The sequence below is a fragment of the Lygodium microphyllum genome, chromosome 22 (assembly GCF_053477565.2).
Source record: "Lygodium microphyllum isolate KBCC chromosome 22, Lygodium_microphyllum_v1.1.10, whole genome shotgun sequence".
In the NCBI taxonomy this organism is placed as follows: Eukaryota; Viridiplantae; Streptophyta; class Polypodiopsida; order Schizaeales; family Lygodiaceae; genus Lygodium; species Lygodium microphyllum.
This window is the reverse complement of record NC_141156.1, coordinates 139,288,949-139,316,753: the sequence shown is the minus strand read 5'-3', so window position 1 is coordinate 139,316,753 and position 27,805 is coordinate 139,288,949. Positions and strand designations below refer to the sequence as shown.

General features: G+C 41.8%; 1 protein-coding gene across 6 annotated transcripts in view; it reads left to right on the top strand.

Moving 5' to 3' along the window:
* The window catches only part of LOC148017679 (uncharacterized), a 62,250-nt gene that overhangs the window by 18,148 nt on the left and 16,297 nt on the right, over nt 1-27,805 (top strand). For all 6 annotated transcript variants that reach the window (XM_087662488.1, XM_087662489.1, XM_087662484.1 and 3 more), the window contains exon 3: nt 27,537-27,588. In XM_087662488.1, coding sequence (XP_087518614.1) covers nt 27,537-27,588 — 52 coding nt within the window. The remainder of the gene's footprint in view (nt 1-27,536; nt 27,589-27,805) is intronic.

The window sequence follows — 27,805 nt, the reverse complement described above, 5'->3', positions numbered from 1 at the left end:
GATGTTTCTCCCGCCATGTCGGAACTTTGTGGAGCAAGCTGATCGGCCCACTCTCGCTCGGTTCTCGGCATAGGCTGATTTGGAGACTGAATCGGTATTGATGTGTTCGAAGTCATTTGAACCTACTGTTGTTCTTGCTTCTTGCGAAGAGCTTTCAGATCAAAGGCCTAGGTTTCTGAGAGAGTACCAGGCTTTGATACCATGAAAAGAAAATATCCTAACATAGAAGCTTAAAAAGAAACCGTATGACAAAGCACAGACTGATAAAAGAACACAGTTAGGGTTAGGGTTAGGGTAACTCAAAGACAATGAACATAGTGAATAAATGAAATGATATGACTAGCAATAATACGATGCTCTTGCAGGAAACACACTATGCAATGAATGAATACTAAACCTCGAACTCTTGTATCTCAACGATCAAGGTAGGGGTAATGAGCAGGAGAGTGTGTCGTACTCTGAACGGATCCCGAATCGCAGTAAGGCAGTCTCCGAATATCGAACACTAGCAAACGCAGCAGTGAGAAGCTGGATTTGATGCAGACAACAGTGAGGAGAGAGAAAGACTAAAAACGCAGGCAGCAGGTGAGAGAGACTAAAAACGCAGGCAAGACAGCCTGCAGGAGAGAGAGAGACTAAAAACGCAGGCAATAGGTGAGAGAAAGACTAAAAACGCAGGTAGGATAGCCTGTAGGAGAGAGAAAGACTAAAAATGGAGCCTGCAGGAAAGAGAAAGACTACAGCGATTGCAGCAGGAGAGAGAAAATTGTCAGGGCGGCAGTTGGAGCCTACAAACGCAGCAGTATGCTGACGTGGTAGGCTGTATGACAGCAATGCAGATGATCAGCAGTCAGTTGCTAGGCAGAAAAAGCAGCAATCAGTGTGTGGAGGGCTGGAAATAGGCGCTAGATTGTACGGAATAGTGATGGACAGCAAGGGTTGAGATTTCCTCCGCAAACGGGGTGTGGGTAGTAAGCTGATAACACTTGAAACCTGCAAAAAGGAGATTCGGGAAAGAGTGAAGGGCTAGCTGTCAATTTATAGAAAATTAGGGTTCTAGATCCTCTCCCACTTAACTTTCTCGATCCACTTCCCGTTTTAGGGTTTTGGCTAAAATAAGCGTAAAATAAGCATGTTTTGGGGCTATTTAAGTGGCTAAGAGCAATTCTTAGCACAACACATACTTCCTGTAGTAAGAACATAAACCCAAGAAGCTGCGGATCTCATGCACATTCCTCAAAGGTGGCCATGATTGTATTGCTTCAACCTTTGCAGGGTCCATCCGAATACGATCAGCCGATACAATATGCCCCAAAAAGTGGATTTCATGCAAGAAGAATTCACTTTTCTTGTCATTGATAACTAGCCTATGGTCACGCAGTTCATTGAATACAATATGCAAGTGTTTTCTATGCTTCGTCTTGTTCTTTGAATAGACAATCATGTCATTAAAGAAAGTGCCCACAAATCCTCTATATGGCCTGAAGATACGATACATCATCCAATTAAAAGTGGCTAGAGCATTCGTAAGTCCAAAAGGCATAACAAGAAACTCATACAATCCAAAAGATGTTCTAAAAGCTGTCTTAGGCACATCTTCTGGACTAATGCGTATCTGATGATATCCACTTTTTAAATCTATACGGCTAAATATGGCTGCCCCTTGCAATCTATCCATAACATCATCGATCTGAGGAATCAGAAAGTGATTCTTTATTGTGATCTTGTTCAGAGCACGATAATCAATGCACATACGCCATGAGCCATCCTTTTTCTGCACCAAAAGCACCGGAGAACAAAAAGGAGATGAGTTGGGTTAAATCAACCCTTTTTCTAACAGCTCATTTACTTGAGTCATAATCTCCTCCTGTTGGGCTGCACTGACTTTGGAGGGTGGCTTATTAGGTGAGCTACTTCCAGGGATAAGATCTATACCATGATCTTTTGGCCTTTCATGCGATAGTTGCCCTGGAAGTGATCGAGAGAAGCAATCAACATACATTTTCAGAAATGACATGCGATCCTTCTCTAACTTAGACATGTTCCCAACATTCTTACTATCATCTTTATCCTTAGTAAAAACCAAGTATGTTAAAAGATGATTTTTCATTATTTTAGAAATGGTAGCTACAGATACAATAGGGACAGATTCACCTTTCAACTTTACATCAAGTGTGAATACCTTTCCCTTATGCTGAATAGTGATCTTTTTTGCATGAAAATCAATCACTGCATGCATACGGTGACACCATGGCATACCAAGCAATACATCACAACCCTTAAGTGGAGTAATGAAGAACTCTTCACTGTCCATATATCCTTGTATGTGCAATGGAAGCTTTCCAATGAGCGGAGTGAAAGACTCTGCATGGCCTTTACATGCCATTCCAACTTTCCCCATGGGTCCCATCTCATCCTCTTTGATGCCTAGACAGGCGGCCATGTCAACAAAGATGAAGTTGGCTCATGCACCATTATCAAAGAAAATCAATGCATGCTGATCCCTAATTTTGCCCCATGCTTTGCACAACTCAGTAGCATCATCATTGGGCTGATCACTAACAACATCGGGCACCAATCCCACTGATGTTTGGGCTTCTTTTCTTTAAAATCTCCCTGATTTTTTGATTTTCCAGCTTGCTGCCTTTTGGGACAGTCCCTTGCAATGTGACCCTCCTGTTCACAAATAAAACATCTATTTGCAACCATCAATTCCCTACGTTGTGCCAATGTTTTTGAGTCATTTCTGTGTTGTTTTGGCCTCTTTTCAGGCTGATTTTCAGATCTGCCCCTTTTCTCAGCCTTAAATAACTTTTTGTTCGGCTTCTCCCCACTCTCTAGGAAGCCCGAATTCTTCCCATGCAGCAAAGCATCAGCTGTAGTAGCAGTCTCTATAAGTTGAGACATGCTAGACACGGTCGATTTAATGCAAAAATCCCTGATTCCTTTGGGCAGTCCACAGACATATTTTTCCACTTGCTCATGAAGGGGTATGGGGTGAAAAGAAGTAATAGGCAGCAATGCATCCCAAAACTTCTTATTATATTGCTCCAAATTCTTACATTCCTTAGTATCTAGCTTATTCCAAGTTGTCATGATGTCCACCTCAAAGGTACTTGTCAACCAATTCGATGGAAACATTTGCTGGAATTGTACCCATGTTGACGGTGCTCTATCTTGCATCAAAAGTGGACCACCATTGTAATGCATTTCCTTTCAAGAAAGTGACTACCTTTCGAATCTTTGAGGACACTGTGAAGTTCCCCCCTGAATATACTGCATCAAACTGCTGAATGAAAGTCAAAGCTTTCAGCCTATCTTGTATACCGCTGAAGGACTCAAACTTCACTCCTTTTCCACCCTCATCATAGTCTTTTGCTGCCCCTTTGGGTGTCAAGTTGTCATACATTGGCTGCTGCAAAAAGGACGCACTTGCTGAATTTACATAAAAACCAACGCCAAACGGAGCATTTGCATGACCAACATTCATTCCTTGAGCCCCATAAGCATTCAGGAGTGCAGATGCAATACCAAACATGCTACTTTGTGCCCCAGGCATCGAGCCAATGCTGCCATTCATAGGGTTTTACATATTTCCAGCCATACCCAAATACATTGGGCCTCGCACTCCATGTTGCATACCATAGGGATTTGTGACATACATTCCTGTATGCGGTCCTTGTCCAACCATAGCATGAAAAATTGTGCTTCCACCAAAATATCTTGGCTGCCCCATCATAGCATGCACGCTTGGCTGTCCCAAATCCAATTGGATCGGCACTTCCGCGATGGCCTTGCATTTGCATTCCTTGCCCCGTAGGTACCGACTATTTTATTTTATTAGCATCTTTGGGAGCTTCAAATGAAGGGTTTGGCATTATCTTCGGTGCATCTTGCTGTCCTGAGGGTGTAAAAGACGTCTTCTTCCTCTTGCCTTTGCTATCCTTCTTTGGAACATTCAATATATTGTGGATCCTTTGCCAATTCAGCAAAGAGATTTGCTGCTGTCCTCATCCGATTCTTGAACTGGTCATCAAATTCCTGTTCACTTTGTTGGTCATCAGTCTCCTTATGCCTGGAAGACTGTGCATCTTGCCCAACAGCAACATTTTCAGCTTGCTGTCCATGGTCTGAGCCTTGTCCAAGGTTAGGCATTGCATTTCCTTGATTCCCATGTGAACATTCATATTGAGAGGCAACATCACTGCTTGAGTCCATCTCACTGTATGAAGACATATTGCTGTAATTTCTCAGCTGAGAGTAAAAATCAGCACTAGCACAAAGCTTTGGCTTGCAATCAGGTGTCTTGGGCCCACCAAATCAAGGGATTGAGTGGTATCCCGGCAATGGAACCATGAAACTAGCCTTCCTTCTCGGATAGGGTGGTAAATCCCCGATTACAACTTAATTACAGCGGTAAACAATAAATGCAAATCTGAAAATACAAATTTACCCACTGATCATGGACAATGCACACTCGATTGGCCCCGAAATCGGTGCCCCTTTTGATATTTCTTTAGCTTTATTGAAGAAAAACTTGTTTTACAATGGGATTCTCCCAATTCCTTTAGGTATTTCAACTCCCCTTGCTCTCCAAAGTAACTAGCAAGTCTTCAATCTATTTTGCCCCTTGATTCAATCACTCAATTGGCCTTCACCCACTTCATAGACGATGGAAATGCCCCAAATTCAATGGTTGGCTAGTCCTCCACTTGAATTCAGTTGAAATTCACCTTGAGCCTTGTTGAATCCAAGTCTTGGAGCTTCTAATTTTTGGCACGCTTCCCAAGGCTTTTGCTAAACCCTAATTTCTACTATAAATTAGGGTTTACAGCAGAGAAATTTGCAATTTGGTAGTCTTCAAGGGTCCAAATGTTGAGATCTTCGGAGCAAGGCTGTGAAATGACTAGGAGATGAGAGGGAAAGCTGTAGAGAGAAAATTCAAAGTTTTGTTGCGAAGAATGACTGAAAATCAGTCAAATGCAGCTGTTGCCTTGCCACAACAGCATATAGATGCAAAGAACTGAAGAGAATCAGTCATTTACTGCTGGTGCCCTGCCTCAATAGCCTGTAGATGTTGTCTCCTGCAGTTGATTGGTCTTCTTTTGCCCCTGGCTGCCTCAGAAGGTCCTCCAATGGCTGCAAATCAGACGAGCAGCCTCCCCTCCCTCTCTCTTGTAGGCTGAATTTATAAAAATGCCTCTCCCCAACCTCTAAATACATTTTTTCAGTCTTGCATGGGCATTTTTGACAAGTGGCAGCCTTCCGAAATGGTTTTTGTAGCATTTTTCATAATTAAATATTAAATTTCAGTCTTTAAATACTGAAAATGAATCTAATAATTATTTCGGTGCCCTGAAAAATAATTTGACTAGCCAATAATTAAATTGGCTAGGCAACTTTTGTTCCCGAGTATCTCTGCATCATCTTTGACCATTAGATTGGCGTTAGGTACCATTAAGCGTCAGTTCTCTAGTCTCACCAACTGACACTTATGGCCAAATGGATGAGACCTAGGCCAACAACTGGCACTAGATACCACCAAGTAATTGTGCGGCATAACTTATAGCAACTTTTGTCTTTGACATCCCATGATTTCTTCGGGTCCCGGGCTCGTAAATTTACTTTAATTCTAGTTGCACCTCACATGTGCATGATTTACCTAATCATGTGATTAAAAATTAATCCACATGTTAAGTGAGGTTTCAAAAATATATGTTCTCATGACACTGACCAAGAGATAGTAAACTCTTTTTGATGCCAGGCACATATCTGACATCATTTAGCACAAGCTCTTGCTCATTTCCAAGATACATCTTTTCATAATTGCTTGCATTGAACATAGCAAAACACTCTAAGCAAGGAGTTACATGAAAAGAGGCACGAGAGTCTACAATCCAAGTCTGAGTGATATCATCATCAAGTGACAAAAGTGCATTTCTATATTCAAAAGCTCCTCTATGACTACATTGGAGGCCACATTGGCCTTTTTCTTGCCTTTTTGCTGCCTTAGATGCATCTGTCTTATCCTCTTTCTTCTTCTTGTCTCCTGCATTCTTCTTTATCTCTTGTTTCTTCCTATAGTACCTGCAATCAAGCTACTTGTGGCCCTTTTGACCACAGTGATAGCAAGTAATGTTACTGTTTTCCTTTCCTTTGCTCTTGCTTTTGTTTCTCTGTCGAGCGTTGGGATTTTTCTTTTTCAGCTCAGCCTCTTATATTATAAGCTGAGTTGCTGCCTTCTCTCTACTAGACATGCGTCTAATTTTTTAATTCAGGATTGAATCCCTCAGACCATTATTTGAGAAATTGGTGTTATTATTGAGAGAAACCACCAAGGTCTCCCAAGATTTAGGCAGTGCCATGATAAAAAAGATCGCTCTCAACTTATCATCAAAGTCCAAATTTTCATCCTTGAGCTGATTTAAAATGTGAGTAAATGCACTCAAGTGCTCAGCTAGAGGCTTTGACTCATCCAGTTGCATATTGATCAACTTGCGCATTAAATGCATCTGATTAACAAGTGTGGTGATCTCATAGGTAGTTTTTAGCTGCTCCCATATTGCATAACTAATATCTAAACCCTAACAGCAATCTAACGCCCGCCTAAGAAAGACCACTTTGTAATCAATCAAAGGCAGGAGTGAGATTAATACCGCACTTGGTTCAAAGAGAGTGAGAGACGGGGGAGAGTGTAACTCGATCCCCCTAACCATAAGGTAAAATCTCAGCTCTAGCCCTCTTTAAATGGTGTTAAATTTGATAACTAATCCTACCGATATGAGGAGGGTTACGATTTAATCAGCTCTATCTAGTGTTGGAAAGTTACTTGACTTATTGGGTCCACCTAGCCATAGGCGTTCGGTCGTCAGGATCGAAGCCTCCCACTTTCCTCGATGGAGTTTGCTTAGTTTTCTAATTAGCAAAGTATATTACCACGCTGTTTGGACATATAAAATCAACTTCCTTTTATTACTCCGTTAAATTGGGTTCGTTAAACTCAATCTTTAGCACATAACAAACAATTTGGAAATCAAATACTTTATTTTATAATAACAAGTAGAACCATCACTCCGCAAAGTAGTACAAACCGTCTTATTGCAGAAAGACACCGTCCAGCCTAGGATAGGACCTTTCAATCCCTGGGAATTGGGCTGTATGTGTTCGCACTCCGCAAAGTAGTACAAAACGTCTTATTGCAGAAAGACACCGTCCAGCCTAGGATAGGACCTTTCAATCCTTGGGAATTGGGCTGTATGTGATCGCACTCTGTCCGCGGTCAATAGGAAATTTACTAGCTCAGAGCCCCTCTAAGCATCCTTGAGCCTCAGGAGCTGTCCTACATAACAAGGACACTTATCACTCGGCCCTTTGCCCTATCAGGTGCTCGAGTGATCAAAAACCAAAAAACACGGTCAATAGGAAATTTACTAGCTCAGAGCCCCTCTAAGCATCCTTGAGCCTCAGGAGCTGTCCTACATAACAAGGACACTTATCACTCGGCCCTTTGCCCTATCAGGTGCTCGAGTGATCAAAAACCAAAAAACACCTATCTCCCTCAGGAGCATAGAACCCTTACCTCAGGTGAGTTTTTCCACACTTCGCAGAGTGTTAGGTAGCATTGGGTTGGGGACCCCAACATCTCGAACCACCACCATCCACAACTCATCCAGCTGATACAAGCCCGGAATCATAAGAGATATAATTCATCATTCACGAATCCAAAAGCAGTCATAATCATAAAACATTTTTAACACATTTCTTAATGTATGCGATGCATAGAATCTATCCCCTTTATTAATTTCCGTGTCCCTTTTTAAAAAGCATTTGATAATACTAACATGCTTTTGCAAGTTTAAGTAAGTTCTAACTAATCGTAATCCTTTTCTTATGTATTAACCTGATTATCTCCGTTCGGCCATCCATCGTGATTACGAGGTATGGCTATAACCTCGGTTTGTTATGGAATAACCAGTCCTTTGGGTTGAATGGGTTCGGGGTTAACTTCTGTTTGTGCTTCAGCAGTGACTACTTCCTCGCCTTGGGGAGCTCTCTGAGCATAACTTTGCTCAGTATCTCGACATCTCTTGGGAGCTATGGAAGAAGCTTGATGAATTTGAGCAACGCTTCATGTAGGCATGGAGAGAGAGAGAGGCTCGGTTGCTTGCAACAAAGCTTTGTTATATCAACAATAGAGAGACTTTTGCACGGGTTGTGTCTTTGACATGATGCTCTACCCTTGTTTATATAATAATGGGGGGGGGGGGGGGGGGAGATAAAGAGAGGATGCTTGCTTTTTAGCGTTTTGATGACATTATCGATGATAAAGAGAGAATGCTTTCGTTTAGCGTCTTTGATGACGTCACCAATGACGTTAGAGAGGGGGACTCCATTTTTGTAGTGCGAAGTAAAAATGTACGAATATATGGGGGAGCACTACGGGTCGTGTCGTTGAGTGGGCGTCACTCCAAGGCTCACGACCAAGGCGGCGACCAAGTCATAGACCTTGGCATACTTGGCAATGGGTTACGAAGGCTTCGTTGGCTGTGCGTGAGAAGCTCCCGCTGGCTTGTAGGAAAATCTTCTCGAGAGGTCACTCCTCCCGGCAGTGTTGTCACCCAAATGCACTTAACTGCCAAGTGACTATCCACTAGGCTAGTTCTTTTGTTGTTCTATACTACAAATATAGTTTTAATAAGCTAGTCTTGGGAGGGTTTCCCAAGTCTTTCTTCTATGAACTGACATATAACACCTCATTAATAATAACAATTATCTTCATATTTAGAGCTATTTTAAAAAATGTGCAATTTTTTTTCAACATAAATCAATTTTTGGAATGTATACGTACATTGTTTATTAAAATAAACTAAGTAATGGGGACATTACATATCTTTATGTAAGCTGCAGCCTTTTTGTTCTTTGGCCCAATCAACATCATACATTTGTGCGGGTTTATCTTCCTGCAAAGCATGCTCACAATCCTTTAGGAACAAGATGCCCTGCATAGGGTCTTTCCAAAGGTCAAAGCCATGACCATCAAACCGTTTGATTTCCATCAAACTCTTGATGTCTGAATTGGAAGAAGTTGCATCCATTTTTATCACGAACACAAGAGTAAATGCACTGAACTGCAGAAGCACAAGCTGAACCAGCAAATGTACTACTGTTCTTCTTCAAACAGTAATAAATCTCTGCTGTTTATACATATACTAGCCACCGCATGGGAAAATATTGCTGTAATTTACCAAATTCTGCACAAAGCCCCAAAATTCTAGGTCCCAAAAATGCATAAATGTCAGCCAATTTGACCCTGCTGAGTAAAATTTTACCAATGCATGAAAAGCCCCAATTTTTCGGGGTTCAGTGTCAGGAAATTTTACTCGAAAGAGTGAAATTCCGACAAATTTGGCAAAATCCCCAATTTGATTGAGATCACCACGCACAATGTCTGCAATTTCTGACCTGAATGTTGCTGGTAGGCATAGGCGGGATCAAATCTGAGAGAAGCCCCAAATTTTCGGGCTCAAATTTGCACAGATTTGACGTCTATGCTTCCAGTGCGTGAACCCTCGTTAAGACAAGGGGAAAAAATTCAGAAATTAAGGAAATTTCTAAAAAAAAAAGGGGAAAGAAGCGTCTGTTGACCCATTAGGTGTCATGTTGCATTGTGCTTGGCTGTGGGCGACTCGCCAACCCCTGCCCATTGGCGTTCGTGTTGCGCCCGGTTGTGGTCGTCTCACCTGGTCGTCGCGTGCCCTGCAGGTCACGCATGTTGACGTGTGTGTTGTGTTGCCCGACACCACACGCTTAGTCGCCTGCCATTGCCCAGTCATGCCACACACCTGCTACCACACGTTGTGCTGCCCACGTTTCCTGTCGCCAGCACTCAGCCCTTCCACGCCGGTCTCTCACTGTTGGACCTTTGTCGGGTGCGCTTGTTCTCTCGTTGACCAGTCAGTGGTTGGATCTGACTAGTGCTAATTGCGAGCAATCTGTTTGACAGGTGACCTGTCAGTTTCAATGACGAGTGATTGTCGGCTTGTACTTTAAGCTTTGATACCAATTGTTGTAGCCCAGGTGCAGAGTGAGCAGTAGTTCGAGGAGTGAGAGTGACAGAGAGAGAGAGAGTACGATTCGATTTGGGTGTACCAACAATGTGTTGGTACACAAAGAATAAAATGTATTTATACTTAGGGCGCGTAAGGGTGCATTCACATGTACAACTAAATAATGTACGTGTACTATACACGGAGCCTTTATCCCAACAGATTACTCTTGAGAAGAAATTACAGATGCTTTGATGACTCTCCTTTCATGAAGGATCACATCTCCAAATTGGAGGATATAAGGGATGAGCTTTCTTCCCTTGACAGTCGTGTTTATCATGCTTGGTCATCTCTTGCCTGTGAGCTTTAGACTTAGTCCAATGGGGACATTGGGAGCTCTGATATGTCTGTCATGTGCTTTGACGGAGGAGGTGTTAGCAGATATGCCAATTTATGGTTGAGTTTATGCATGTGATCCAATGGGCTAGGGCACTAGGATATTTTCTAGCTTATTTAGGCATTTTATCTGGAATTTTATGATGGCTGTTTTAGCATTTTATGCTGGCTGACCTAACATCATTTATGGCATTATTTCAGCCTATTTATTAGATACTCCTCCTCCATAGTTTGTATCATGCATCATCTGTCGCTCATCATCTGATAGGTTTTGCTGGAGGGAGAGGAGCAGGTGCTAGTGCCTTCATAGCGGTGGCTCACATTGGTTTTGTATTGTCTCATATCTTGATATATGGATTTCATTTCCTGAGTATCTCTTTGCTTCTGAGTTCTTTGTGCAGTGTTCTTTTCTCTCTTGTGTTCAACAGTCTATTACAACAATTTTTGACACTTCCATCCTACATCTACTTTGACAAGAGGCAGCTCATTCTATAGCATGCATTTCTTCTTCCAGTTGAGTTTTGTGTGCATTTCTTGCATTTCCAGTTAGTTTCTAGCCCCCTGCTAGTGCTTGCTTGTCTCTAGACTACCTAGGATGCCACATCACTATTTGTCAGATTATTATGTGTAGTTCGACTTCATTTATTGATACCCTAGGGTATTATTCAGCAGGTCGGCCAGTTTTCAGGGGTCTTTTGCTGTATATAGTTGCCCCCCACTAGTTCGCAAACCAATCCACCAATGTCCAAGTTTCATTTTGATCAATACTATCCAGCTCCTTCTCCATGGCCTCATGCCACAGAGGGTTGTGGAGAGCCTTCTACCAGCGGTTTTGCTCAGAATGTGCAATGTAGTCAGCTGTAAACAACGATGCATATGAACCCTGAAGGGGGAGCCAAGCAAACCTTTTGGGTCCCTTCAGAGTGAAATCCAGTGGAAAGATCCCTGAATCGTACATAGCTTGCTAGTACTAGCAAGGTAATAGGTCTCGGGGAGGAGGCCTAGGAGTTGAAATATTTGCTGGAAGGTTAGAAGCAAGTAGTAGATCCAGCTCAGTAAGCATGATCTCAAATAATGTGAGCGAAGGTGAGGATGAAGAGTCCACTGTAGAGGACTATACTATGTCCCTCGCATTAAAGACGACATTTCTCCTAACAATCACCTTGTTCGTCCGAGGATTGAACAAACTATAGGCTTTCCCTTTGGAAGAATAGCCAACAAAGATCAAGAGATCTACTCAAGGGGTGAGCTTTCCTATCTTGTTATTAGGAGTGTGCGTATAAGCATGACTACCGAAAACTTTGAAGTGAGAAATAACAGGCCGAGAGCCAAAAAAAGACTCGTACGGAGTCTTTTCAAGGACAATTGTTGTCAGATATCAATTAAGGATATATAGTGAAGTGTTAACAGCCTTGATCGAAAGGCGCTCAAGCAACTCTACTGCGAATAGTATAGAGCGTGCCACATTGAGGACTTTCCAGTTTCTACGCTTTACGACTCCATTATGTGTGGGGGAGTTAGTAGAGGTGAGCTAGTGTGCAACGCCCTGCTTTTGTAGAAACTCAGAGAACTTGTGGGAGGTAAACTTGCCACCAGAATCACTCCTCATAGTACCCATACGATGACTAGTCTGGTTATGGACCAATAGTAACCAAGCACTGAAATAAGTGAAAGTATCAGACTTGTGCTTGAGGAAGTACACCCACATGTATCTAGAGAAATCATCCACTATAAAAAAGAAGTATAGTGCACCATTCAAGGTAGTAGTGGATGTGGGATCACAAAGATCTACATGAATGAGCCTAAGGGGTTTTACAACATGAGTGATAGACTGCTGAGAAAGGGTGTACGATGTTGCTTATCTAGTTGACATGCTTTATATATCTCTTGAGATAGTTTTAGGCGTGGAAGGCCCTCAACGATCCCTTGACGTGACAGCTCATAAAGAGAATCGTAGCCAAGATGTTCTAAGATAAAATGCCAAAGATGCTCAAAGTCCGTGCGCTCCCGTATAGTGGCCAAAGCTTGGAAGCGATGGAACTTCGAATCATCGGTAGTTGGCTCAGTAAGAAAGTGTCATGTGGTAAAGGCCATTAGGCTATGCCTTGCCTTGAGCAATCACTAAACCAATTTGAGAGTCTAGGACCTCAACTGTGGTCAGGGTGAAGAAAAATGCTTGCCCCAACTGATAGAGTTGTTGAATGAACAACAAATTGACCCCAAGTTGGGGGACATGATAGACATCATCCAACAAAGCGAGATCTAGACCCAGGTCAGTGGAAAAACTGACGTGACCTTGGGTGTGAATCTTGACCGAGGAGTTGTTCCCTACATGAACACTTTCGGTTGCAAGGGCTTGAGAAATGAAAATGTCCGCTCTAGGAGTCATTAGATGGGTTGCTCTATTGTCCACAAGCCAAACATGTGCTGACGTGCTCGACTGTGATGAGTGGGCCTTTGTAGGTACCTAATCAGGAGGCAACTCGTAGATGTGAATGAGACTCGCATCCAATATCTCTAAGGAGAGAATGTGGGCCTCTGCAAACCAGTTAGATAAACCTTATGGAGTTGAGTAGTTTGTGGGCTGTGATGGACTGATTGGTGGCAGTGTGGTTTTGGTCTCGCTAGTGCCCTTGTTGGGGGTTGCCACCACCCTGCCCCTATTGGGGTTTACTCGATTGGGGTATGGGGGTTTAATTCTTGGATTTTGGCTGTGTACCTCTTGCCTTAGACCGATACTCCTCATAATAGCTGGCTTTTTTACAATGTTGACTATCTATTCTTCTTAGGTACATTCTGCCATCGAAGTTGAAGAGTAGATCAAGTAGTTCCTTGGGATTCACTAGCCTTGTTTTATTTTGAGTTTGATTTTGATTTGAGTTTTGTTTGGCCTTGCCTTGTTGCCTCCTCTGAAAAGAGGTAATAAGAGCTCCCTCTATCGAGGGCGTGTTATAAAATTGATTGAACAACCATATGTAACACAATAGTTGACACTCAAACTCATAAAATGTAGGCATTTGAGGCTGTGAAATCACCTGTTGCACAAAATGAAAATATTTTCTTGGCAGCTTGTTCAGGAACAAGGTAACCTGATTGTTAGAGGACTTAGGAGTCCCAGTGGTTTTGTTGACAGGGTGAGTTGCAGTTGAACGAGTGAGCAAGTGAGTGAGAGTGACATAGAGAGTGAAAGTACAACTCGATTTGGGTGTACCAACAATGTGTTGGTACACAAAGAATAAAATGTATTTATACTTAGGGCACGTAAGGGTGCATTCACATGTACAACTAAATAACGCACGCGTACTATACACGGAGGTGAAAAAGTGCCTTTATCCCAACAACCTTCGACTTAAAGGTCCGAAGTGAACCTCTAACCAACTCCCACTAGTCGTATGCAATGCTCATGCTGAGCTTTGCTTAGACTTTTAGTGAGAACATCTACAAGGTTGTCCTGTGTTTTGTTCTTGGTCAATGTGATTAGACCATCTTCCAGAATCTGTCTAATAAAGTGATATTGCACATCTATATACTTTGTGCGTGAATGATACATGGCATTCTTAGCCAGATACACAACACTTTGGCTATCATATCCCAATACTACAGTACCCATAGACATGTTGAGATCCTCTGCAAGTTTGCTCAACCATATAGCTTCTGCTGCTTCCCTAGAAGCTTCAGTAGCTGATATGTATTCAACATCAGTAGTACTCAATGCTACAATGTTCTGCAACCTGGAACACCAATAAACGGCCCCACCAACAACTGTAAAGACATACCCGCTAGTGGACCTACGAGCGTCCAAGTCACCTTCCATGTCACCATCATAGTAACCCTACAAACTAAATGCACCCTGCCCATAGCAAATACATTTTCTTTGTGTACCCTTTAGGTATCGAAGAATACACTTCATAGCCTCCAATGTGTTTTGCAAGAATTTGATATAAACTTGCTAACAACTCCCACTGTATGAGCAATGTCCGGACGAGTAGCAACCATAGCATACATGAGGGAGCCACAAGCTGATGCATAAGGGACTCCCTTCATAGCATTGGCTTTCACATCATCTTTTGGGCTGTTGGCTTTACTAAGCTTAAGGTATGGAGGTAAGGGCATCCCAGAAGGCTTAGCTTCAGCTATGTTAAATCTGTCCAGTACCTTTTCAGTGTACTTTTATTGAGATAAAAACAACAATTTTTGCATTCTATCTCTGCGAATCCTCATGCCTAAAATATGCTCTGGATTCCCCAAATCTTTCATGGAGAAAGCTGATTTCAAGTGATTTTTGAGAGCATCCAAGCTCGTCTTTCTTTTCCCAGCTAGCACCACTGTCGTGGTGCTTGTTTCAGCCCATACAAGCTGCGTTTTTGTCTACACACCACTTGCTCTTTTCCAGGAACTACAAAGCCTCGGGCTTTTTTCATGTAGATTTCCTCATCAATGTCACCATGCAGAAAAGCTGTTTTTACATCCATTTGGTACAGCTTTAAGTCCAATACAACAATGAGAGCAAAAAGCATACGTAGGGTGGTCATCTTCACAACAGGTGAGAAGACCTCTTGGAAATCAATCCCTTCCTTCAGTGCATATCCTTTAGCAACCGGTCTTGCCTTGTACTTGGGTTTCCCATCAACTATATTTCCTTTGTAAACCCATTTGTTTGGGAGAGGCTTCCTTTCTTTGGGCAATGACACAAGATCCCAAGTATCATTAGCATATAGAGATTTAATGTGTTCCTGCATAGCTAGCTTTCACTTACTGCTGAATTTGCATGACTTGGCCTCTTTATATGTAAGAGGCTCACCCTCATCTATAAGCATCACGTAGTGCAAAGAGGGGTCATACCTATGTGGGTGCCTTCTTAAACGTGTAGATCTACATACCCAATGATCTACGTTTTCAGGAATTGGGTCTATATCTATCATTAGCATACAGAGATATAATCTGTTCTTGCATAGCTAGCTTCCACTTACTGTTGAATTTGCATGACTTGGCCTCTTTGTATGTAAGAGGCGCACCCTCATTTGTAAGCATCACATAATGCAAGGAGGAGTCAAACCTATGTGGTTGCCTTCTTACGCATGTAGACTTGCGTATCCAATGATCAATCTTTTCAGGAATTGGATCTACATCTGGAGGTATATTGTTTTCAGCATTTATTGGCTGCTGTAAGCCATTTTCAGGATACTGTTCATGCTGTACAGCACCTTCATTTTCATTACCGGCAGCTGCATTTTCATAATCAGCATGCCTATCTTGCTGTCCATGACCTCCTTGTGCTTCTATTTGCTGTCCATCATCATCTGGCTCAAAAATAACCGGGTGATCATGGCTTTCAGCCTATGGTACAGCACCATGAGGCTTATTTTCTGAAGTAATAGGTGGCTGCAAACTGTGAAATTTGACCTTTTTCATGTCTTCATTAGAGGCTAAAGTACCTTTCAACAATTTTGCCTCATTAAACACAACATTACGGCTGCAAATAATTTTCTTGGACTGAGGTAACCACACTCTATAGCCAAATTCACCCTCATCACCATAGCCATGAAAATGCCCTTGGTGGATTTCGGGTCAAGTTTACTTCTCGGTTCATCTCTAACATGGACGAAGGCATTACAATCGAATATCCGTAAATGGCCATTATCAGTTCTCAAGCATTTCAGCTTTCTACCTGTCTGAGTGGTCACAAATGCACGAAAAGTTTTAAAAACAACAAACACTTCACTTTTATTTTTCAACAGATAAACCCAAATATTCTTAGAACAATCATAAATAAAAGAGACAAAATATGCAACACCACCTAACAATTTCACGGGCATACTAGATACGTCAAAATGCATTAAGTCCGAGACAGTCCTTTCTGGCTTATATAGCCTAGTCTCTTATTCCACAACTCCAAATGAGAAACAAATTCAGCAGCTGCAAGAAACTTGCCATTCAAAGCTTTACAGTGCAAACAATACAAAATTGCCATTCTTGGTTTCTTTTGCAATCAGCATGGAACCCTTTTTCAATTTCCACAAACCACCACCAAACAGTGTAGTGTAACCATGCAAGTCAAGCTGACCAAGAGATAGTAAACTCTTTTTGATGCTCGGCATGACATCTTTTAGCACAAGCTCTTCCTCATTATCTAAAGACAAATGTACATTGCTAATCCCATCAATGCTGCAGGCATGGTTATTTCCAAGATACACCTTTCCATAATTGCCTTCATTGAACATAGCAAAACACTCCAAGCAAGGAGTTACATGGAAAGAGGCACCAGAGTCTACAATCCAAGTTTGAGTGACACCATCATCAAGTGACAAAAGTGCATCAATGAAATCAGCCTTGGTAATGTGCATATCCTGCATGTGACATACAAGGGCATCATAGTCAAGTGCACATAATATATTAGCCTCTATATCCGAAAGCTTCTCTATGACTACATTGGAGGCCACATTGGCCTTTTCCTTGCCGTTGGCTGCCTTGGATGCATTTGTCTTATCCTCTTTCTTCTTTTTGTCTCCTACATTCTTCTTTCTCTCTTGTTCCTTCTTATAGTACGTGCAATCAAGCTTCTTGTGGCCCTTTCGACCACAGTGATAGCAAGTAATGTCACTCTTTTCCTTTCCTTTGCTCTTGCTTTTGTTTCTCTGTCGAGCATTGGGATTTTTCTTTTAAGCCCTCCTCTTATATTATTAGTTGAGTTGCTGCCTTCTCCACTAGACATACATCTAATTTCTTTATTCAAGATTGAACCCCTCACACCATCATATGAAAGATTGGGGTTATTAATGAGAGAAACCACCAAGGTCTCCCAAGAATCAGGCAGTGTCATGATCAAATAGATCGCCCTCAACTTATTATCAAAATCCAGATTTGCATCCTTGAGTTGATTTAAAATGCCAATAAATGCACTCAAGTGCTCAGCTGTAGGCTTAGACTCATCGAGTCGCATACTCACCAACTTGCGCATTAAATGCACCTATTTAACGGGTATGGTGATCTCATAGGTAGTTTTCAGCTTCTCCCATAGTGCATAACCAATATCTAAGCCCTTAATGTTTGTCAAAATGTCATCAGTGACACCCATCTTTATATAAGCCACAACCTTTTTGTTAACTCTGGCCCAATCTGCATCAGACGTGTGCGGGTTTATCTTCTTGCAAATCATCCTCACAATCCTTTAAGAACAATATGCTTTGCATACGGTGTTTCCAAAGGTCAAAGCCCTGACCATCTAAGCGTTTGATTTCCATCAAACTCTTAATGTCTGAACTGGAAGAAGTTGCAGCCATTTTTATCACAAATACAAGAGTAAATGCACTAGACTGCAGGAGCACAAGCTGAACTAGCAAAATACACTGGTGTTCTTGCCCAGATAGTAATAAATCTCTGCTGTTTATACATAAATCAGCCACCACACGGGCAAATATTGCAGAAATTTACCAAATTCTGCACAAAATCCCACTCTATTGCCACTAACTCTACAGATTTCAAGGCTGAATTCAAACATGCATTTGCTATGCCAGATATGGGCTGCGTACACTACTATTTGGGGATTCGGTTTACCCAAAATCAGCATGGCATCATCATGTCATAGTCTAAGTATGTGGACAAGATTTTACATAGGTTTGACATGCAAAATTGCAAACCTATGTGCACTCCTATGGAGCTAGGCTTAAAGCTATCCGTGCATGATGGTGAAGAGATGTATGATGTTGCAATTTACAGCTAGGCTGTTGGTTGTCTTATTCATCTTTGTAACACATGCCTTGGCATTTGGTATGCAGTATCTCAAGTAAGTAGGTATATGGATAGCCCATGGATCATTCATTGGCAAGTTGTTAAGCGGACCTTTAGATATTTGCAAGGTACTCAATCACATGCATTTTATTTCCCTAGGGGAAGACTTGCATTTACAAGCTTACAATGATTTAGATTGGGTTGGTGATGTAGACATTAGGTAGTCTACAAGTGCACACTCTTTCTTTCTGGGCCACTCTTGCATTTCATGGCTAAGTAAGAAATAGCCTACAGTGGCTGCCTTATCTTTTGAGGCTGAGTATAGGGCAGACTTCACCGCAATAGTGGAATGTGTATGGCTGTGTAGATTGTTGATTGATCTATAGATTTCTTTGGAGGGTGCTACACTCATTCTTTCTAACAATCAAAGCTATAGTGGCATGGAATCCTATGTTTCATACTTGTACAAAACACATTGAGGTACATTACCATTATGTCGGAGAGAGATGCTATGCAGGAGAGATCGGTTTGATGCATGTCCCTACATAGGAGAATGTTGCAGGCATTTTCACCAAAGCACTTCTTTGTGAGAAGTTTGAGGCTTTTCAAAAGTCGTTGAACTTGTTATGCTTTGGTGATTGATCTTCCTATACTTCTACCACATTGGCACTTGTTAGCCTGTCACTTTAGTGTTGTAAGTTTGTTGTCTCTCGGTTGTGAGTTCCTGTCAGAGTTTGATGGAGACATGGGAGCTTTGGCATTTTAGCATGCATTTCTCTTGCTTTAGGCCCTTTTTCTATATCTGTGAGCTGATTTACACCTCTTGCCGATCATAGACTCTCCGGCATGCCATGGCATTATTTATGGCATTTTTTAATGCAGTTGGTCTACATTTATTGCAGACCTATGGTCTATTTTAGCTAGTCGGCCATATTTATGGCAGGTTGGCCAGATTTGGGGGAGTTCAGCTATTTATAGCTGGTCCCTCTACACTTTGGCCATCATCTTTTGCAGGCTGCTCCTCCGAGTTTGGGTGTACTCCTCCGTCTCTGGTGTTGTTGCTAACAGTATTTCCAGCCAGATCTAGTGCCCTCATTGATGCTCCTCTGACTCTGGGGATACTCCTCCATCTTTGGTGCTTTTGTTGTCAGCATTTCCAGCCAGATCTGGTGCCCTCATTTTGATGCTTCAGGTTGCGTGCAGGGACTGATCAGTCCTCCTATTTGTTTTCAGCATTTATTTCAGTGCAGATTTCTTTCTTCTGTCATTTTCCTATTTTCTTCCTCTCTCTTTGTTGGTGTTCCTTCTTCTGTTGCGCGCTCTCACATGGTATCATTCCCTAACCAGAGATCATAGAGACGATTTTCATTGCGAAACCACCATAGACTGCTAGATGGCCGCCTCTAGATGTGCATTTGCTGCAAATGCAGCCTTCTTGGGACCAAGTGATAGCATCTGACTGCATGTGACACCATTTGTTGCGTAGATGACTGCCGTTTCCTTTTGACAATAGCATCTCGCTTGCCAAATGTAGGTTTTTTTGCTTCCCTGACCGTGATTGTGTGCATGGCAACATTCCTTGACTATAGGCGATAGCATTTGGGTGTAGGTGAAAGCCTTTTTTGTGCAGGTGGCACATCTACATCCTGATTGGAGCTGATTTCCTCCTGTCTTGATGCTGTTCACTACTGAACATAGCTTTTTTGGGTGTTTGCAGGTTTAGAAGATGTACCAAGACCAGTTTTTCGGCTTTATTGACTTAGAGGATGAGGACTCTCATCATTTCTTTGAGCAACAATGAAATTATTGGAGGTCAAAGTCCCCTATTTGGACTTCTCATTTGGAGCACCCCTCTCCTCCTCCCTCCCTTCATATTTTCAATAAGGCTTGGTCTACCGGCCTGAAGATACCTTACATGGCACCCGTTGTACGGGTGTTCGTGCTTCCTTCTTTGCCCAAAGAAGACAAGTTGGATGGTTTCGACTATTCTCTATGGTCGTGTAAGGTGGAGTGCATTCTCGATACCTTTGCCTTTGGGAGTTTATTTCTCTCCTTGTTCCGTGGCCCATGGAAGGCCGTGCAAATGGGTCATTGATAGATTGTGTAGTCCTTTGGGATTGGCTCAACTCTCAAGCCTGATCCTTTTTCTTGGTTCATGTTCTCACTAATTGAAGACTGCATTAGAGGTGTGGAAGAAGCTTGCATCTCTTTACCATCAAAAGGCATTTATTCATAGCATCTCCTTGGAAGACAAGCTTGGGATGGTTGGTGTTGGTGACTCTCCTTCTACGAAGGATCACATCAACAAATTGGAGGATATGTGGGAGGAGCTTCCATCCCTTGAAAGGATGATATCTTTGGAGGATATGGCCATGATTCTATTGACTTAGCTACCATCTTCCAAGTACAATGTTTTCTACATCAGCCTTTTGAATTTGAGGATGTGAGATACCCTTCTTTAGGAGGAGCTTTCACCGCTTGTCTTGGAGCATGATAAACGTCTTAGAGAGGTGGGGAGTAGTGGATTTTGCTCTAGGAAGGTTTTTATTGTAGGTTTTGTGGCGGCAAGAAGAAGGGGAAGCCATAGGCTAAGAAACATGAGGACAACAAGGATGATTCCAAGGATGAGAAGCAGCAGCAGTCCAACTGCCCACATTGTGGGGAGGGCACTCATCTTAAGGAGAAGTGTTGGTAGAAGTACCCCCATTTGAAGCCTAAGGAGGGGTCCAGGGATTGGAAGGCTATACTCGCTACCACACCGAGTCTGTCTTTGTACACTTGTTTGAGGTGAAGTATAAAACTCTTGCTTCTTCTTCTAAGGAGAAGCCTTGGCTCGTGGATAGTAGGGCCTCTTCCCACATGACTTACCACTAAGATTGGCTTTAGGATATTCGATTTAGAGGGGTATCCGTTACCATTGGTGACAAATCTTCTGTACCTGTACATAGAGTAGAAACCATTCCCTTGTTACCCGATTAGTATTCTTCTTTGGCAAAAGTACTCTATGTACCAGATTTGGGCTTTAACCTTCTGTTTGTTCATGGTCTTACACAGCTAGAGAGTCATCTTTACCGAGGATGCAATTACGGTGGAGGATGCATATTCAAGAGTTGCTCTTTGGAAAGGTACACAAGACGATGGACTCTACACACTCAAAGCCCTTTGTAGTGATGGGTCAGGCACAAAGATCGAGACAGTAGGTATTACTTAGGTGCGGAGAGATAGTGAGAGTGAGAGAGAACAATAGCAGAGAGTGAGCATGTTTTTAGGTACAATGACGAGTGTGTACCTTTGGTTTTTAGATAGATATATATATGTGTAAGTACAAGTGCTAACGGTGTATTCAAAGCCAAGCACATTTAAAGGCACAAGGCCTTTATTGCCAACAACCTCCCACTTAAAGGCAATGTGCCTTAAGAGGAGAAAAGAATAAGCTAAGTCCAGGTATGTACAAAGCTGAAATACATATATCTATCCAACTTTCATCATCTGTCGGCAATGAGCAAACCGCTCTGCTGGAAGACCCTTCGTGAGAAGGTTTGCAGGGTTATCATCTTTATGCACTTTGACAAGCTCAATGCTCTTACTGTCAAGTACATCTCTAATGAAGTGCTACTTCACCTGTATGTGCTTTGTCTTTGCTTGAAAGAGAGGATTTCGTGCTAGCATGATAGCAATCTGACTATCACAATGGAGAACATGTAACTTTGTGATGCCAAGCTTTCCCACCAAACATGAAAGCCATAAAGCCTCTTGCATGCCTCAGTGGCAGCCACATCTTCTGCCTCTGTAGTAAACAATACAACACACTTTTGTAGTTTGGAGATCCAAGAGACTGCTCCTCCTGTGAAAGTAAACACATATCCAGAAGTGGACTTCATGCAATTCGCATGACCACCATAGTCTACATCTGTAAAGCCAACAACAGATGCCTTCTACTTCCCAAAGCAGATGCACAACTCCTTTGTGCCTTTGAGGTATCTCATAATACCTTTCACTGCATCCCAATGCTTCTTGCCAAGGGTTGCCATGTATTTGCTAACCACTCCCACTGCAAAGGCAATGTCAGGACGTGTAGCAACCATAGCATATATCAAACTGCCAACATTTGAAGCATATGATATCTTGGCCATTTCAACCTTCTCATCATTAGGTGTAGGTATGTCCTCTACACTGAGTTTCACATATGGAGGAAATGGAACCCTAATTTCCACACCCCTCCCTCCCCCCCCCAAACATATTGAAACGCTGCAAGACCTTGGAGATATACTCTTGTTGAGATAGATAGAGTAAGCCTGTCGACCTATCTTTGAGTATTCGCATGCCAAGAATGTGATTTGCATCACCAAGATCCTTCATGTCAAAGCTGCCATGAAGACTTTGCTTCAGTGAATCCAAGGCATGAGTATCCCTGCCAGCAATTAGCATGTCATCTACATACAAGACCAAGATAATCAAGTTGCCATCTGTTGCCTTCTTGGTGTACAAGCAGTGATCCACTTGACTTCTATGGAAACCTTGAGACTGCATGAATGTATCAAACTTATGATACCATTCTCTTCGTGCTTGTTTCAGCCAATACAAACTTCTTCTGAGTTTACATACCATCTTTTCTTTCCCTTTTCCCACAAACCTTTGAGGCTGCTGCATATATATGTCTTCATGCAGATCACCATGTAAAAACACACTCTTTACATCCATCTGTATGAGCTCCATATCTTCACCTACAACCAATCCCAAAATAGTTCTCAATGTAGTTATCTTGACTACAGGAGAGAAAATCTCATCAAAGTCAATTCCATGCTCCTGCTTGTACCCCTTTGCAACCAATCTTGCTTTGTACTTTGGTGAGGAACCAGAAGTGACCATCTTGTAAACCCATCTGCATGGAAGTGTTTTTTGCCCTTTAGGCAAGTGCACCAAGTCCCAAGTGCCATTTTTTCTCGAGAGATTCTATCTCTGACAACATGGCTTTATACCGTTTCTTGCTGTCCCGTCTGTCCATTGCTTCCTTGAAGCAAGTCGGTTCACTACAGCCTGTCAACATGACATAATCATACACATAATTTGCACTAGGAACAAATCTATGAGGTTGTCTAGTAGCCCTAGACGATCTTCTAATCCAATGATCATTGTTTGTTGGCTGTTCTTGCAAATTTCCATTTTTAGCATACTGTCCTCGCATTTCAGCTTGCAAATCAGCATTAACAGCTTGATGTCCTGGCTGTTCCTGCTCATGTAGTGGCTCATTAGCATGGGCAATAGCTGGGTGATCATTTTCAGCATCATTTTCTGCAGTTATAGGTTCATTTACAGCAGGTATTTGCTGCTGTGCAGCGGGCACATTTTGTTGTCCAAAAGGTATTTCTTCGCAGAATACAACCGTACGGGCTTCCACGGTCTTTTCGGGCTGTTTATGCATGCAATCTTCTTGGAAGATAACATCATTCTTGCGTACTACTTTTCTTTTCTCGGGATCCCACAATCTATACCCCATTTCATCGTCACTATATCCTAGGAAAATGCATTTACAGGACTTTGACTCAAGTTTGCCGTGTTTTTCTTTACGAATGTGCACAAAGCTTCGTAGCCAAATACTTTCAGGTGAACATATGAAGCTGGCTTGCCCGACCACGCTTCTTAGGGAACCACCCCCCCCGCCCCAAAGACCTGTTTTGTGGCCGATTAATCAATTGTGTGGTTGTCATAACAGCCTTTGCCCAAAAACCATGGGGTAATGTAGCATGAGACATCATTGCACAGACCTTATCCTATATGGTCCGATTCATACGCTTTGCAAATCCCTTTTGGGGTGTATTATGAGGGGTATCGAGCTCCCTCTTTATCCCTTTGTTGTCACAAAATGTTTGAAAGGCCTTGGACACATATTTTCCATCATTGTCAGAGTGAAGACACTTAAGCGTCTTATCAGTTTGATTTTTAGTCAATGCCAAGAATGTTTTAAGTTTGTCAAGCACTTCATCCTTGCTACGATAGAGGAGAAGATTTCAAAGAAAGAAACTTTTTGTTAGATGATTGTGTATGTTTATCATAAATACAATGATTACAATGCTCAAAATCAGCATAACGAAGACAAGGCAAGTAACTGAAACAAGAAAGCACTTTCATTCCTGTTTGACTCATGTGTTTCAACTGGCCAAGCCACAAAGAAACCCTTGGCTGCTCGGTCATGGCAACAACATGGTCACACACACTAGATACATGAAGTGGATACAAAGTATCACTCTTGCAACCTCTGGCAATAACCCTAGAGCCCTTACAGATCTTACACTTTCCATCAGCAAAGGTGGTATGAAACCATCATCATCTAGCTACCCTATGCTAATCAAGCTCTTCTTCAGCTGAGGTACATGCCGTACATGCTGAAGTGTGAAGATAGAGCCATGCTGAAACTGCAATTGCACACTGCCTACTTGCAATGTCACATGTATAGTTGTCCCCAAGATGAACAACACCATGTCGATGCCTTGTATAGGCAGAGAACCACTCAAGATGAGGGGTGACATGAAAGGAAGCACCTGAATTGAGAATCCAGGTCTACATGTCATCATCTGTATCTGCAAGTAAAGCATGTGTACCAAAGTGTGAAGAGACAAAGAGTACATCACTTCCACTATCACTGTCATGAGTGACTACATTCACCTCTTCAATTTTTACATTGCTCTTCTTAGGGTGATTGTCCTTCTTCTCTTCCTTGCTATCATCTGTCGTCTTGCCCTTTCCTTTCTCTTTTTTCCATTTGTAGCAGTCATGTTTAAAGTGACCCTTCTTGCCACAATGATGGCATTCAACATCTTTGCCACGTGATTTACTTCGTCTCTTGCTATCAGATTTGCCTTTCTGCTATGATCTGTCCCTAGTATGCAAAGCACTAGAAGACTGACTGGATGCATTATTCTGCCGATTCATTTCTTCCATGAGTAGAACACTCTCTACATTAGCATACAAAAGAATCACATTCGAATTGCTCATAGCAGTCTTGAATGTATCCCAACTCTTTGGTAGAGTGGAAAGCAGGAACGTAGCCTTAAATTCTTCATCAATCAAGAACTTCAAGGCAACCAGCTGGTTTAAAATAGAGTTAAACTCACTCAGGTGAGTAGACATTGCTGTACCCTCTTTCATACGCAAATCCATAAGCTTTTTCAGCCAATACACTTTGCTTGTAGCAGTTTTCTATGCATATAGTTCTTCCAGTGGAGTCCATATTGCATATGCAGAATCCAAACCTTGAATGTTAAACAACAAGGCATTAGAAATCGATAGCTCGATGGTTGAGCGTGCAAGGTTATTTAACTCATCCCAATCTTCCTATTCCATGTCCGCGGGCTTTGCCCCTTTTGTTTTGATCGGCTTTGCCTGCTTCTTTTGCAACTTGCCTGCTTCTTTTGCAACAAGATATTGTAGCACTGTTTTTGCCAAACTGCAAAGTTATGTGCTCCTTCAAGCTCCTTTATGTGCATTAGATTATTGCTGTCATTGCTGCCAGCCATGATTCTCAGCCCAAATGTGACCAAAGATTCAGCAAATGCAGGCTCAAACTGTCGCCCAAGTGACTAAGGTACAAACAAGTATCAACCAGCAATAAATGACCACATAGAAGCACAGATTTCAGATCTGTAATTAAATTTTCAGAAGCACCAAACCATGTGCTACGGCATTCCACAACTGATTACAGCTGTTCCAAGGGCATATGCATCACATTGCAAGAGAAATCCCAAATTCTAGCTGCAATTTTTGTTGTACATGTACCCACGGGCATAAAATTTGACATGCACGGTCAAAATCCCCGAAATTTTGTGCTCAAAGCATCAATCACACATCTGCATTTTCTTTGTCATGCATAGAACATTCCAATTTTGCCAAAATAGAGCAATTTCATCGAAACCCCCAAATTTTACGAAGTGCTGATATTGAAAATTGTGTGGAATTCAACTTGCATGTACATAAAATGACTAAATGCTGCAGAAATTTTGCCCAAACTGCAAAAGCCCCAAATTGCACGGGTCCAATGTGCATCAATGTCGAGAAATTGGGTAAATTTCAGCCCTATTTGTCGCAGATTTGTTAGCAGATGTGTATTATGTATAGTCATTTCTTGCGTATGAGCCTTAGTCTCAGTTAGACGAGGACATTAGGAACTATAACATTGCAATTGTCTGTCATTGTATGTGTTTTTAGCACTTTAGATGGAGGGTACAATAGTGCATTTTGTGTTTGGCATTGTGACCATTTTGGTTTGTTGGGCTGGCTGATCTAGGCACCCACATTTTGGGCCTAGCCACTTGTATATAACCAATTATGGCCTTAATTTGCCTACTTATAGGCAGCTTGTCCCCTTGACTCATTCGTCCATCGAGATCATTAGATCAGCCAGCCCTCCTTATTCTCCTCTCATCCCTGTGCCACCATATGGCATCCGCATTGATGTGCATTGCTCCGTGTTTGGGATGATCATTGTAGCCTTGTATCTTTCAGTCATCAGGCAGTTTGTTCCTTTTCTCTCTTGCTTTCATTTAGTTTCCTTCTCTATTCTCTCTGTTATCTTTCCTTTCTGCTGCACACTCTTATAAAATTTGAGGAAGCGATCCTTGTTTGCATACTCAACTCTTCTTTGATGCATCTTGAAGGGAGTCCTATCAGCAATCACCTCTTTTGGAACATCTTATGAGTTGTGGCATTGGGAGCATTTACGGAAAAATGCAATCATTGCCAAGTTATTGCAAAATTTGGTGCTTCTCATGATTCTCTTGTTGAAAGAAGTGTAGATGTGAAGGGCTGGTTAGGGATCCAATGTGGAAAGGTACATGAAAAACAATCAAAAGTAGCTAGGGCCTTGTAGCTAAGTCTTTTATTCATGTTTATAAGAGTGTGATCCTATTGCCTTTGCAAAGAGTATCGTACACGAAGGTGCGTAATTTTTATGCAATGCCACCAGATCTACCATGTGTAGGTGAGAGACAAGTATATCCAGTCAGATTTGCAACAGTTTTGCTATTTTAATAGTTTGAACTAAGTGATGACAAGTGAGATTTCAGAGTAAACTTAACAACTAATATATTTACCTGTTAGTTAATTATATTCCACATATTTAACTGCAGAGGGCTTGAATTTTTAAGCAATGGATCAATAATTTTCTATTGAGTGGTCTTTAAGTAGTAAAGATGGGGCATTAATGAAAGAGAACTGTATTTAAAGTAGCACTTCTTTCAAAGTAAGGTATATGTTTGACATCGATATTTCCAATATACTTTTTCAAAATATGCCATCTTATGCTTGAAACTTATGATCATGTTTTTGCTGTTGTGAGAGATGGTGTCTGATTTACCTAATTGGTGATTGCAGTGTTGAGCTTGGAGAAGAAGTAAAAATAACATTCAATAAAGGTTCAGAAATGGTAACTTTTTTTTTTTCTTGGGTTATTGGTTTAAATTGCACAATATATGCTTTGAAATGATATTTTGTGATTCAAAAGGGAACAAATAAATGAACTTTAATGCTGGTACCCTTAGCTCTTTGCATGGGACTATTGAATTGATACTGAAGGATTTGACATTGAGTATGTTGTGGACAAGTGTATAGGCCATGTGGTACAAGAGCAAGGCAAAAGTAAT